The 15,401-nt window shown below is 45.8% G+C and overlaps 1 protein-coding gene across 1 annotated transcript; it reads right to left on the bottom strand.

The window, feature by feature from the left end:
* Window positions 1-1,531: 1,531 nt before the first annotated feature.
* LOC128136129 (uncharacterized) lies at window positions 1,532-4,637 on the bottom strand. The gene has a single exon (XM_052775289.1). It carries the CDS (start codon window positions 4,591-4,593, stop codon window positions 2,956-2,958), a length of 1,638 nt encoding a protein of 545 aa, XP_052631249.1. The 5' UTR covers window positions 4,594-4,637; the 3' UTR covers window positions 1,532-2,955.
* Window positions 4,638-15,401: the final 10,764 nt, after the last annotated feature.

The raw sequence follows: 15,401 nt of genomic DNA, 5'->3' as shown, positions 1-15,401 counted from the left end.
AGACAGAGAGAGAAAAGAGGAAGATTTCACTGGTCCTGGGTCCAGCGTTGGTCCAGTCAGCCTAGGGGTCCAGGTCTGGTGGGTGCACGCACGTGGGGCTTCAGTTTGTGTCCTTTTATCATCTCCTTGCCCCTCCTTCAGGCTGGCACTCGAACACATTAGGCTAATTAGGTTTCATGCACGGTTTGTGCTTCCAGAACCTTCGAGAAATGGGTCAGTGGGCTTGGGGGTCCTTTGGGGAGTAACTTCTCCCTCCCTGCAAGTACGACCATTCTTTGACCAGCATATCAGAACACGGAACTGCATACCCTCCAGCAGGCCATCCACACCAACTTCTCCCCTGCACTTCATTGCTATGCAGAGTGTGCCATCAAGCAGAACTTGCCCCACCACAATGTTTGAGACGTTAACTCCTTCAGTCTCTGACACCACCCCATGGCTCAAACATTTGACTGGACTGAGTTGTAGAGGTCGTCTTCTGACATGCGGAAAACAGACTCCACAATCAGCGAGATTGTAAAGTAGGTATGTTCATTCAGCGCTGGGCAGCACGGGGGGTAGTCCCACCAAAGTCGTGCGCGCCCGACTCGGCAGTTTGTCTCAAGTTTATACAGTCAAGTGTTACATATTCACAATACGCCTATACATATGCGTGACCTATCCCCGCTTCATATTAAAATTAGCTCCAAGAGGTCATTTCCATAGTCTCCTCTCAACTGCGCTTGCGCAGTGCCTCTTTGTGGGATACTTGGAAAGTAATGGGCACACAGTGAACAATCCAGACTCGATAGAATTGATCAATTTGTGAGCCAAGGATGTTTTGTAGGCAGCAGGCTTCAAGGATGCTTTGTTTGTGTATACATATTTAGCTAACGAGCGCAAGAGCATTCCAGACGCCTTTAGAAGGCCTTGAACAGAATAAACAAGAAGACAAAAAAAGAAAGATACCAATTAGAAGAACACAGGTGCGCATTCCATGATAAAGGGAACTTGGCAAAGAACCTCAATTCCACAGCTTATCTTGACCAATTAGACTGAGACAAGTTTTGCATGTTTTAGTTAATACAACCAATTATGCCTTATGTTTATGCGCGTGTGCAGTGTTGTTATAACCAATCATTAGGTGTAACTAGGCGCGTGGACAGCTCATGCTAACCGATCTGTAATTTGCTTATGCGTGAACAGTAACTAGAATGAATATATAAACCGAGCTATCTTGGCAATAAAGTGGCATCTGCTTGATCATATTGATTGTGCACAGTGTCCGTGACTTCCGCGTCACCTCTTTATGGTGGTCGTCTGGTGGTCGCGGAGATGAAGATAGATGACTCCGTCACCGCTAGTAACCTCTTTTCTTGCGCAGGCTCAGTGGTTTCTTGGTATTCACCCAAGCCGCAAGACCAGTCTTAGCTGGCTCTTGGGGCCTTGCTCCTGCTTCTTATCAGGAACTGTCTCTACCTCATTGGCTTGTCCTTGGGACCAGCTCTTCTTATCAAGGACTGTTTCTGCCTCAGCTAATTTCAACAATGTAAGCGCTAAACATCATCTCTCATCCCCCTTTATTATGTCTATTGAGATTCTTTTGACTCCCCTTGTCTCAGTCCCCCCTTTTCTAGAAAATAGTAAATTCTTTTACTATATCTAATCCTAGTACTTCTAATACATTGTTTCCCTATCTAGTATCCTCTCAAAGTATTTGTTGGTCTCGAGTTTTTGTCGTAACTGATTCTTTTTCCATTCACTGTAAGAGTCTCCTGTACTCTTACAGCACAAAAAGCCACATCGAACCACTATGCAAAGGACCACAGACAAGAGAATGATGATTATTATAGTGACAAACAATTGCTTCAACCATGCCAAATTTGGCAACCAGGAGGTTAATTTTTCTAATATGCCTGTCAAGCCCCAAGAAGTGTCATCTTGGGAAGCTTCATGTAGTATTTTAGTCTTTTCCCATATCTCTTCAAGATCTGTTTCAATTCGTTGGTTTCGATTGATATAGGTACAGCAAGTTTGGTTTATAACTACACATAAGCCCCCTTCTTTTGCTAAAAGCATGTCCAATCCCATTCTATTTTGGAGTACTACTTTACTTAGGGATTGTATTTCCAGTTGCAGCCCTCGAATTGCATCAATTGTAGCATTTTCTATAACCTCTAATGTAGCAGATATATTCACGATAGCTTTCTCCAACTCACTTACCCCTAAAGAGGGGATTAACCATCGGACAACACTATGGTACCTAGTACCTCGAATAATTAGTGGGTTTTCAGTCCGTTTTACACGGAGCCAAGGTGTTCTCAAAAACCCTCGGGGAGGCGAAGCTCCCTCGAATATACTGATCTGAGGTGCAAGGTACCCCCCGAACACAGTGTCTCTTCCAGTTCTGGGGTAAACTCTTTCTGGCCCTGCCATCCCCACAGAGCCACCAGTATCCGGGCCCTATGTTGCATCTTGGACCGAGATGCAGCTCCCTTCTGTCTTGTTCTCGCCCCTTCTTTCCTGGCCCCCTCTTTGGTTTCCGGATATAATAGAAACTGATAGTTAAGTTCAGTCCAAGATGTTCTAATTTTCCTTTATCAAAAGTTCCCAGATTTTCCACAAGGCTACAATTATCCATGTCTCCCCAAATATTATCAGTAATATTTAAGCAACGGCCAGTAATTAAGACCTCTTTAGGGTCAGGTACCTCCAGATCAAAGCTGGGTCCCCGCTGGGTATTTCCCTTTCCATAAAGGCATGATCCATTCCTGTCTGGCCCGTCTTTAATAAGAGATGTCCAATTTGTGGTTGGGACTCCTAAAAAGGGGAGTTCCATGTTCCCCCGAGGAAGGGGATTACATACCCAACAATCTGATAAATTTAGTACTTTCGAGATACTCTCTGTCATATTTAAATAAGTATTTCGATCCCAAGCCTGCCCCTTGGGCAAGGTCCAACTCAGGAGCATGACAATCAATGTTTTACAAATTTGAGCTTCAAAGGTCCCTTTTCTTGTGAAGTCCATTGTCCTTTGGGTGCCTTCTTCACCCTAGTGTGATGGATCCAGGCGCTCTGTTCCTTGATCCTAATCGCGGTGAAGGAGGTAAGTAACGCTTGAAATGGTCCTTCCCACTGTGGCTCCAGAGTTTTTTCTGTAAGAGACTTTATATACACATAATCTCCTGGTTGTATATTATGTACAGGCCCATCCAAACCTCTCCCTTGAGTCCCTACCACATGCTTCCTGATTTTATTAAGTTGCTTACCTAATGCTACCATGTAAGAAGTCATAATTTCATCCCCCGCTTGTACAGACACCCCTCTCTGTATCCCATAGGGTTGTCCATACAGAATTTCAAAGGGGCTCAGTCCTTCTTTCGCCCTTGGTCTTGTTCGTATACGCAGAAGGGCTAAAGGGAGAGACTGAGGCCATGTCAAATTTGCTTCTTGTCCTAATTTCACAATTTGCTGTTTGATTAAGTGGTTCATTTTTTCCACTTGACCACTCGACTGGGGGTGATATGGAGTATGAAGCTGCCAATCTATACCCAAATGGCGGCTAATTTGTTGTACTATTTTTGAGACAAAATGTGGTCCTCTGTCAGAGGATATGGTTGCTGGAACCCCAAAACGTGGTATTATCTCTTGTACCAGTATTTTAGTTACCTCCCGAGCTTTAGCCGTTCTTGTTGGGAATGCTTCTGGCCAACCTGAGAAGGTATCAGTTAATACCAATAAATATCGATACCCCCCTTTTCTTGGAAGTTCTGTAAAATCAATTTGCCATTGTTGTCCAGGCCCATTGCCTTTTCCAATCTGGCCCATTTCCGGCTTTGGGGTATTCTTAGGATTAGTCTGGAGGCAAAGATCACACTGTTGAGTCACCTGTCTCACCGTGGTGTATAAATTTCTAGCCACAATTTCTCTTATCAAATGATTATACAGAGCCTCTGTTCCCCAATGTCTTTTCCTATGTTCCTCCCGTATCAAATGCCATAATAAGCAAGAGGGAACGATTAGCTTTCCTTGTGGGGTATGAGCCCACCCCTCTTCGTTATATGACCCTTCTAAATCTGTAATGAGCTTCTGATCTTCCTTGGTGTATTCTGGCTTACCTTCTAGGGAAATCTGCCTATCAGGAATTAAGGCCCCTTCTGTTTTTACCTTTGTTTTGGCCACTTGTTTTGCCTCTCTGTCCGCCAGCTCATTCCCTTTTTCCAAATCTGAGCTCACTTTCTGGTGTGCCTTAATATGCATAATTGCTACTTTCTTAGGGAGCTGGACAGCTTCCAGTAACTTCAGAATTTCTTCTGCGTGTTTGATATTTTTCCCTTGAGAACTCAATAGTCCTCTCTCCTTCCAAATTGCTCCATGTGCGTGTATAACTCCAAAGGCATATTTTGAGTCTGTATAAATGTTCACAACTTTGCCCTGGGCCAATTCCAGGGCGCGGGTTAGAGCAATTATTTCTGCCTTCTGTGCGGAGGTGTTCATGGGCAAAGCCCCTGATTCTATTACCTCTTGGCTGGTGGTGATGGCATATCCCGCATGTCGATTATTATTTAGGACGTAACTGCTTCCGTCTGTGAACCGAGTTTCCCCGTTTTCCATGGGGCTGTCTTTCCGGTCTGGGCGACTGGCGTATGTTGCTTCGATGGTTTCCAGGCAGTCATGATGTACCGGTTCTCCTGTGTTCCCGCTGAGAAAAGAAGCTGGGTTGACAATGTTAGTGACTACAATCTCCACATCATCCTGCTCTACCAATATAGCTTGATATCTCAGGAATCTTTGCGGAGAGAGCCAATGTCCACCTTTCGCTTCCAGTACTGCTGATACTGTGTGAGACACCAAAACAGTCATTTTCTGGCCCAGAGTAAACTTTCGGGCTTCCTGTATATTCAATATCACAGCCGCAACCGCCCGCAGGCATCCAGGCCAACCTTTTGCAGTCGTGTCTAACTGCTTAGAGAGGTAGGCAACTGCCCATCGATACGGACCCAGGTTTTGTGCTAATATTCCCAGGGCAATGCCCTGCTTCTCGTGGGAGTAAAGAAGAAACGGCTTACTCACATCTGGGAGTCCTAAGGCCGGGGCCGACATCAAAGCCTTTTTCAGTAGCTCAAAGGCTCGTTCAGTCTCCTTGTTCCATTCAAGGTGTTTCTGCTCAGTGGCTGTCAACGCATACAGTGGTTTAACAAGCAATCCATAATTATAGATCCACAATCGGCACCACCCCATCATTCCCAGAAAAGTTCGTAACTCCTTTACTGTCTGAGGTCTCCGAGTTTGGCATATCGCCTCCTTACGGGCCTGTCCCAAAGTTCTTTGTCCTGCACTAATTTCATAGCCCAAATAATTCACTTTACGTTGCATTACTTGTGCCTTTTTCTTGGATACTTGGTACCCTTGAAGTCCCAGAAAGTTCAACAGACTCACCGTCCATGTCATAGAATCTTTTTCTGTCTTGGTGGCGAGCAGGATATCATCCACATACTGCAACAATTTTCCCTCCTCAGACGGGGTTTCCCAGGATTCCAAGTCCTTCGCAAGCTGATTGCCAAAAATGGTGGGACTATTCTTAAATCCTTGTGGCAACACCGTCCAAGTGAGCTGGGTCTTTCGACCACTCTTGGGGTTTTCCCATTCAAATGTAAACAACTTTTGACTGGCTTCATGGAGAGGGAGGCAAAAGAAAGCATCCTTCAAATCTAAGACAGTAAACCAAGTTAATTCAGGTGTTAATACGGTCAACAGGGTATATGGGTTTGCCACTACCGGGTAAAGATCTTCAGTTATCTTATTCACCGCCCGTAAGTCTTGGACCACCCGATATGACCCATCGGGCTTCCGAACAGGTAATATAGGGGTATTGAATTCAGACTCACACTCTTTTAATAATCCCAACTGCAAGAATTTTTCTATCACCGGCCGGATTCCTTCTCTGTCTTCCTTCTGTAGGGGATATTGTTTAATTCTTACCGGCTTTCGGCCTTCCTTGATCCTAACTTCAACAGGTGGAGCACTTTTCGCTCTTCCAGGTGTATCGGTAGCCCATACCCCTGGGTACACTTGGTTTAAGATGTCCTTGTTAATGCTTCCTTCTAGGGGGAGACTGGTTAAGGTTAGGCTCAATATTTGAATATATTGCTGATCTTTTACCTCCAGAGTAATTTCTCTCTTTTCGAATACAATTTTTGCCCCCAATTGTTCCAACAAGTCCCTTCCCAAAAGTGCCTTTGGGGAGTTGGGCATATATATAAAAATTTATGAATGCCCCACTGTTTTCCTAATTTATATTCTAAAGGTTTACAAAAATATGCCTTTTCACTTTGGCCAGTCGCTCCTTTCACCATCACATAATCATCTCCCAGGGGCATCAAAGCTTGATTCAGAACCGAGTATGTTGCCCCCGTATCTACCAAGAATTCTATTTCTTGTTGTGTTTTCCCTAGTTTAATTATAACCAGTGGATCCGCTAGGGTAGATTCCCCAGGTTCCCGTCAATCTTCCTTCACATGGGCTACCGTTCTTCCTGTTTGAGCCCTCTGATCCTCCTTCTTGTTCCTTGGGCATTCCTTTTTCCAATGACCGAATTTCTTACACAAAGCGCATTGATCCTTGCCCAGTCAGGGCAAGTCTTGTCTAGGCCCTCTTCCTCTTTCTTCCTGGATAACAGCCATTAATTTCCTTTGCCCTTGCCTATATCCTTCTTCTCTGTTACTAAATACTCTCCATGCTTCATCCAACAATATTTCTAAATTCCTACCCTCTGTAGGGCGTAATTTCTGAAGTTTGCGCCTTATATCCCCTGTAGATTGACCCAAAACCAGGGAGACTAATTGTTGTGTTCCTACCTCTGACCCAGGATCCAGCGGTGTGCTGCGGCGCATTACATCCCTCAATCGATCCAGGAATTCGGATGGAGACTCGGAAGGACTCTGTTTAACTGCATATAAAGCTGACCAATTTATAGTTTTGGGGATTGCTCTCTCCATTCCTTTTGTAATCCACTCCTGATACCCCTGCAATCTTTCCATATGTGCAGATCTATTAACATCCCACTTTGGGTCTTGGAGAGGGAAATATTCCTTAATGTCCCCTCCTGTAATCTTATAATGATCTTCAGCAAGGTTCCCTGCTGTTTTTAAAATCAGCTGTTTCTCTGTCTCAGTCATATATTCCAATAATAGCTGTATATCTTTCCAATCAGGGTTATGCTGTTTTACAATAAATTGGAAATGCTTAGTTACACTTATCGGATCTCTCCTATAATCTTTTGCAACCTTTTTCCATTCCCCTAGGTCAGCAGTAGAAAAGGGTACTTTGATTAACATCGTCCCACCATCCGGCCCCACCACCTCTCGGAGAGGTGCTTGTAAAGCTGTTGAGGTAGTTTTCTTCCTAGTACGGGAAGATACAGGGCTGTCCGGGGGGGTTGGAGTTCTATCCGAGTCTGCATCCTGTTCCTGTGGTCGAGGGGGAGGCTTAAACAAATCAATTAGATCTTGTTCTGGTGCCTGATGAATTTTATTTGTCTTTGTACATCTTTGTCCAATACTACATGCCGAACAGCACCGCCTCAGTTTACCTCTAAGCTCCTTGTTGTTTTCTTGCTCAAGTGCAAGCACCATGGGGTCCTGTGGGGGTACCATTCCACAGTCCCTTTGCCACTCCGGATGGTTTCGGAGGGTGAAAAACATGTCTGCATACGAAACCTCATCCCATTTTCCTTCTCTCCTTAAAAACAGCATTAGTTGTAATAGAGTATTATAATCTATTGACCCATTAAGTGGCCACTTAGCATCACCTTCTAACTTATACAACGGCCACCATTGATTGCAGTATTTAATAAGGTTCTTTTTACTTTCCGTACCTCCGGTCCCAACAATATCTTTCCAGTGGGCAATTACACAACCCAGAGGACTCTTCCTCAATACTCCTCCTTGATTGTTTCCCATTTTAATACTCCTCCTAATGATTCTTAAGTTTGATTTTGGCTTCTCCTTTTAATAAGCTTCCATGCAAATCGTTCCTTACACTTCTTTATAGTCTTCCCCCAGTTTCCCTCCCACACGTCCCAAATTTCTGGAATTAAATTTTCCTTTACGCACCAATCTCACTATTTCGGATTCTTAGTGAGCTCTTTCCCAATCATAAAAGTGTGGAATTTGGGGAAAACACTCAAGGCAGTCTGGTTTCCGTCTGCTAGATGTACAGTACCACCTTCTCCCACAAGATTTACACTTCAAAACCCAAGCCGGATGCTAATTACTATATAGTCCAGTTACAAGCCCACATACAAAGCAGGGAATCACCCCTATTAATACGTAAAGACATTCACACATTAACAAACATACATACACCTATAAATTTCAACATATCATTTCCACACACCCACACAAAATCTTTAACATAAATTTCCAAACATTCACATCATACAATCATCGCTCCAGTTGACAACCTTTCAGCAGCTGCAAAAATAAACCAAGCGCAATTGTGAGGGGGTCCGCTTACCCCATAAACCAAGCGCAATTGCGAGGGGGTGCGCTTACCCTTCTCCTGCCTCTTATATACCAGTCATCGACAGGTCCGTCCTGGCTCCCGATACCGGGATGCAGCGGTCACCCCGGATTTGCTCGATCTACCCCCAAGATCGCTAGCGGCCGCTCTATCGGTCAGCAAATCCCCCCTTGTTACCATACAGGGTACCCTCCTCCCATACAGGGACTACGCTGCACGCCAGACGTCTCTCTGCGATTTACCAGCTGCCCCGGCCCGTACAATTTACAGGCTTCCTCTGAGACACATACCGTTTGGTCCGCGGCTTCAGGAGGTTGTTGTCTGCTCCCGCGGTGAGCGGCTGGCAGCGGAGGCTCCTCCGAGGAAAGTGCTCGGGGTGTGCCTAGGGGCGTCCGCTCTGCAGTCGGTCCCGCAGCCGAGCAGAGAGTCTCCTGCCTGGCTCGCCAAACTGACATGCGGAAAACAGACTCCACAATCAGCGAGATTGTAAAGTAGGTATGTTCATTCAGCGCTGGGCAGCACAGGGGATAGTCCCACCAAAGTCGTGCGCGCCCGACTCGGCAGTTTGTCTCAAGTTTATACAGTCAAGTGTTACATATTCACAATACGCCTATACATATGCGTGACCTATCCCCGCTTCATATTAAAATTAGCTCCAAGAGGTCATTTCCATAGTCTCCTCTCAACTGCGCTTGCGCAGTGCCTCCTTATGGTGGTCGTCTGGCGGTCGCAGAGATGAAGATAGACGACTCCTCTTTGTCACCACTAGTAACCTCTTTTCTTGCGCAGGCTCAGTGGTTTCTTGGTATTCACCCAAGCCGCAAGACCAGTCTTAGCTGGCTCTTGGGGCCAGCTCCTGCTTCTTATCAGGAACTGTCTCTGCCTCATTGGCTGGTTCTTGGGACCAGCTCTTCTTATCGAGGACTGTCTCTACCTCAGCTAATTTCAACAATGTAAGCGCTAAACATCATCTCTCATCCCCCTTTATTATGTCTACTGAGATTCTTTTGACTCCCCTTGTCTCACTTCCACAGTAGTAATCTTCACATGTCAGACAGAAGGAGAGAAAGAGAAGAAGTAGAGGAAAGCAAGCAGGGTAGTCATACATTGCATAATTGCAAGGCCAAGCATTAAGAACAAAAAATCCACATAACATGAGTCCAATGCTAACAAGCCATTTTCCCCACCCCCTGAGTCCCAAGGATGTTAGGAGAGAGGTCGGCAATGATCCTCCGTTAAATGGTCTCTTGGTTACGTAGCTTGGAAAAGTTCTCCAGTCTTGTCTGTAACTTCTCTCATCTTCTTTCGCGCTTCTTCTAAGGAGGTAGTTGCGTTCTGTATGGCAAGACAACATTCTCCATCTGTTAGATTCAGCATCCCATGTACCCCATGTTCTTTTAACAACAACATCACAAGATCCAAGGTTTCCTCCTCAGGGAAGAAGATAAATCTTTGAATAGTCAGAGGGAGGCTTTTAGAGCCGCGAAAGGTCCCCTGGAAGCATCGTTCCAGGAGCAATTTGGTTTACCAGCTTTTTCACAAGATTGGTGATGTTTAGATTAATGAGGCCGAATCGAATTCCTTTGTACAAACACCTTGATTGTTATTATTCCAGAGGTGCATAAAACCTTGAATCAAATTCCAAGCTAAATCTGGAGAATCTTTTCCCTGTCCTCCAGTGGAAAGGATCAGGATGAGGGAGAAGGTTCCCCAAAACACTTTTCCCTATAATAACAGACAGAAATTACAAATAACAATAAACTGATAGCACAAAAAACAATTAATACAGTCAGGACTCACATGGGTCCCTTGCTGTCTTTCTCTGTTTCTCTTTGGTTCTACAAAGTGCAAATATAAAGCATACATAGATTAAAATGAGGGTATTATCCATCTCATGTGGATTCGGTGTTCTTTTCCATGTGCATCGGTTGCTGTCCATGCATACAAGTTGAAAGGGGTTTTCAATGTCATAGGTACTTCCCCTACAGTAGGTAAATCTACCAGAACAGGTTATCTGGGATAGTGGAGCAGGTGTATTGCATCTTTCTTATCTCCCCTTCCTGGAAGTAGGGAGGGGGGCTTTGGGCAAAATGCAGTCAGTCTAGGACATCCATTCACCCCCCAGCGGCTATTTAATTTTGTGACTGCGTCTGGCACTCGTTGCGGCCATCCTGATTTGTGGGGTTTTAGGGTTTGTTTTAGAAGTCCATTAGTACGCTCCACTATCCCATTTTCTTGAGGGTGTGGAAAACCCACTGTATTTCTTCATTGTGTACCTACTCTTGGACCAACCTGGCAGTAAAGTAGTTCCTGTTATCTGATTGGATTGATTGATGTTGTATGATTCTTTCAGCTTCCTGCAAAGCTAGGCTAACTACAAAGAGGCCTTTTTCCCAAACTGAATACCGTTTTCCTGTATCTTTGAAACTGTGCAAATAGAATCCGATAGGCCGAGTTGGGCCTTTTGGTCCGCATTGCCACATATGTATGGACAGTCTGTAAATTGCAAAACCCCACTCGATGTGGAGTGGATCTGTTGGGTGTATTGGCCTGTTATGGGTTTGTGTGGCGCATTTTTTTTAGTAGCGGGGGAGGGGGCCACAGGGGTGGCTCCTGTGACAAGCTGCTAGAAGCTCCCCTGGCTCCAAGTTGGGCCTGCCTGATACCAAAAAGCCAGTCGAAGAAACTCTCTAAGACTCGTTTTGGAGTTTTAGAAAGCAGGCATTCTTTATTGCAGCACTGGATGCATGGGGGATAATTCCACCTAGCATGCATACCACAGCTTTAGCACTAACAGGTTATATAGAATAACTAATTGCATATTAATCAGATTAGTATACATATACATAAAAATGACTGCAACTGATTATCTTAGTACTGCCTACATCCGATCATGCGCAATGAAGGATCCATTTGAGTCGAAGGGCTGCTTTTGCGACCACCGACCCATTTGAAGTTCTTGTTGGCTGTCCTTGAAGTCTTTATTCTTGTCCTTGTTCTTTGATCTTGAAGCTTAATGCAGTTTCGATCACATGTGGTCAGTTTCAGCGTTGTTCTCATCTAGCGTACAGGAACATCTAGTCATAAGAGCCAAGAACTGCAAAACTTATGAATAATTACCTCTACTAGTTAATTGCTTGGCTAAACTTTTGTCTATTGTTTCAATCATAGCGTTAGTATAAGATTTCTAATAATTATTTACCAAATCTCACTTTTACAGTCACCTAGCAGCAAACCAGTTTCCACGGCTGGTACAAAATATTAAAACCATCAAAATATTTAGACATACCATACAGAATCTATGGAAATATGCTGTCACGCCTCTGGCCCAGGCCAACCCAATCAGTGACAGTGGTAGCACCTCTGGGATAACAGATTTAAGAAGGGGAACCTGCAGTGGGGGAGGGGATTGGAATGTGAGAGGAACACCTATGGGGATACCGAGGTCAGTGAAGAAGGAGGGGGAGGAGGTGTGCCTGAGGAGGTGGATGCCCCTGCAGCCCATGGTGAGACAGCAGCCTGTCCCCCTGCAGCCCATGGAGGTGAATGGTGGAGCAGATGCCCACCTGCAGCCCATGGAGGAGCCCATGCCAGGGCAGTCAGATGCCCCCGAAGATAGCCGTGACTCCATGGGAAAGCCTGCGCTGGAGCAGTTTGTGACTGAAGATTGCCCCGCGGAAAGGACCCACACCAGGAAAGTTCGTGAAGAACTGCAGCCCGCAGAAAGGACTCCCGTTGGAGAAGTTCGTGAAGGACTGTCTCCTGTGGGAGGGACCCCACTGTGATAATAGATAAGCGTTTGTTAATCAAATCTTGCTTATGTTAGTAGAAAAACCAGATGTCGGCCTTAAAACAGGAAGGAGGGGATCTTGCATTAACTACAGATAACTGGTAATGTAAACAATGTTGGTGCAAGCCTTGTGTTTATACAAAAGGTAATAAAACATGTATGTGTCAAGTGAGGGGCCCAGGGTGGTCACAGGAGGAAGACTTGGGGCCTATAAAAGGTAATAAAACACGCATGTGTCAAGTGAGGGGCACAGGGCAGTCGCAGGAGGAAGACTTGGGGGCCTTCATCCCAGCAATCACCAGGAGGCAGAAAAAGACCCCCCTAGCAACAGATCGGCGCAGATGCGGAGTACACTAAGGAAGATACGTATACCGAAAATGACACATATACCGGAAATAGAGGACTATAAGAACTGTGGCTACGGGAAGGGGGGTTGCGAGCCATTGGTAGAGCAGTGGCTCCCCGGCTGCCCAGCGCTGTTTTGCCTATTTACCGCTTGCTTAATAAATTACTTCTAATTATTCACCACAGTCGGCTCCTGGACCTTTGTCCAAACTTATAACACCACGGTGGAGCAGGGGACGAGTGAGGAGTCCTCCCCCTGGGGAGGAAGGAGCGGCAGAGCCGAGATGTGGCGAGCTGACCCCAACCCCCACCCCTTGTTCCCCTGCGCCGCCGGGGGGAGGGGAGGAGGTAGAGAGAACCGGGAGTGGAGTTGAGCTGGGAAGGAGGGGGGGGGTGGGGGGAAGGTGTTCTAAGGTTTGGTTTTACTTCCTAATATCCTTGTTTTGATTTGACTTGTAGTAAATTAAATTGCTTTTGTTTCTTCCCCAAGTTGAGCCTGTCTTTTGCCCGTGACCATAAGCGGTGAGTGATCCCTCCCTGTCCTTGTCTCGACCCACGAGCCTGCCTTTATATTTTCTCCTCCTCATCCCACCGTGGCCGGGGGGAGGGAGAAGTGAGCCAGCGAGCGGCTGTGTGGTGCTTTTTTACCAGCTGGGCTGAAACCACGAGATGGCCCTAAGGCCTGATATACCCCGGCCTCAAAGATTAACAGCTTCAGAGCTTCCTCGTGAATGGGGGTCCAGTCCCTAGCAGCTCTTTTGTGTGTTAAGTCATAGAGGGGCTGGGCTATGATAGAGAAATCGGGAATATGTTTCCTCCAGAATACTAGCGAACCTAGGGCATGTTGGAGTTCTTTCTAATTTGCAGGCATTTTCACTAGTTCAAGGATGGTCAAGGTTTCGGGGGGAATGCTCGCTGTTCCTCCCCTCCACCAGATACCCAGGAGCTTCACTTTGGAAGATGGGAGTTGTATCTTTTCATCTGGAATTTGGAGTCCAAATTTTTCTAGGTGAGCAATTATCTCTGCTTGGGTCTGTCCCACTACTTTGGTATCAGGGCTGCCAATCAATACATCATCAATATACTGGTATACCTTAACCCCTTCTGCAGGAGTGATTTTGGCAAGCTCTTGAGCCAATGCATAATGAGCCATTGTTGGCGCCTGCGGATATCCCTGGGGGAGATGCGTAAAAGTGAATTGCATGCCTTCCCATGTAAAAGCAAAGCGATCTCTGTCTGCTTCCTGCAAAGGGACCATAAAGAACAGATCTTTTACATCAATTGTAAATACTAATTACTAATTGTAATACAAAAATTTTTTTTGAGTGTCCTGGTTTTGGCTGGTATAGAGTTAATTGTCTTCCTAGTAGCTGGTATAGTGTTATGTTACCAGTCTTTCTTGGCAGGAGGGATGGTGCAAAGTCCTCTCAGTCAGCAGACCAGGATTGGGCTTCAGTGGGGTGTGGCAAGCGGGTGACATTGGACACAGCAGGAGGATGGTGTGCACCATTGGATTGTTGCATGCTGGAGTCAGTTCTGGTTCCATCACTACTGTGCTTCGCTCAGTTTTATCGCAGTTCATTCTTGCTTGATTAACTGATTTTTACTGTAGTACTATGGATATAGCATATAACAATTATAGTAATGATAACATACAGTAGCAGGGTTATATAGCAACTAACTTCAAACAGTTTAATTCTGGCTATTCTCACCTAAAATCAAATCCCCTTGAGGCACACATCAGACTTCCCCCTCCTTTCGCATCACACACCAAGTGCACCCAGGTCTTTGAGCAAAAGCAATCCCCTGAATGGGTTTGCCTTTGCCTGAGGCAGGAGTAACCCAGACTGTCTTCTCTAACATATTTTTTATGTGCACTACAGGGACTGTATCCCCTTCTACAGTAAGTAAAAGTTCTGACTGGGCAGGGCCACCCCGATTGGCAGATCCTCTGGTGTTGACTAACCAGGTGGCTTTTGCTAAATGTGTATCCCAATGGTTGAAGGTTCCACCCCCCATTGCTCTCAATGTAGTCTTTAACAGTCCATTGTATCGCTGGATTTTCCCAGAGGCTGGTGCATGATAGGGGATATGATACACCCACTCAATGCCATGCTCTTTGGCCCAGGTGTCTATGAGGTTGTTTCGGAAATGAGTCCCGTTGTCTGACTCAATTCGTTCTGGGGTGCCATGTCACCATAAGACCTGCTTTTCAAGGCCCAGGATAGTGTTCCAGGTGGTGGCAATGGGCACAGGATATGTTTTCAGCCACTCGGTGGTTGCTTCCACCATTGTAAGCACATGGCACTTGCCTTGGCGAGTTTGTGGGAGTGTGATATAGTCAATCTGCCAGGCTTCTCCATATTTATATTTCAGCCATTGCCCTCCATACCACAAGGGCTTTAACCGCTTGGCTTGCTTAATTGCAGCACATGTTTCACATTCATGGATAACTTGTGCAATAGTATCCATGTGTGAGGGACTGAAAGAGTTAATGTCTCAAACATTGTGGTGGGGCAAGTTCTGCTTAATGGCACACTCTGCATAACAACGAACCCTGCATAGAAACGAACTGCAGGTGAAAAGAAGCCGATCAGCACCCATCAGCAACGGGAGGGGGAGGGCTTGCCAGAGGGTGTACAGCTCCTTGTTCTGATGTGCTGTTCTTATGTGCTGAGCAGGACAGCTCACCATGCAGGGAAGGGGAAGTTACTCCCCAAAGGACCCCCAAGCCCAAAGGCTCATAAACCTCTCATGACACCTA

This window comes from Harpia harpyja, chromosome W, assembly GCF_026419915.1.
Source record: "Harpia harpyja isolate bHarHar1 chromosome W, bHarHar1 primary haplotype, whole genome shotgun sequence".
NCBI classification, from domain to species: Eukaryota; Metazoa; Chordata; class Aves; order Accipitriformes; family Accipitridae; genus Harpia; species Harpia harpyja.
The sequence above is the reverse complement of the archived record's forward strand: the minus strand, read 5'-3'. Positions and strand labels throughout refer to the sequence as shown.

Bases quoted from the DNA above. Each gene is read 5' to 3' on its own strand.
- LOC128136129 (XM_052775289.1), bottom strand. From the start codon at position 4,593: ATGGAAAACGGGGAAACTCGGTTCACAGACGGAAGCAGTTACGTCCTA.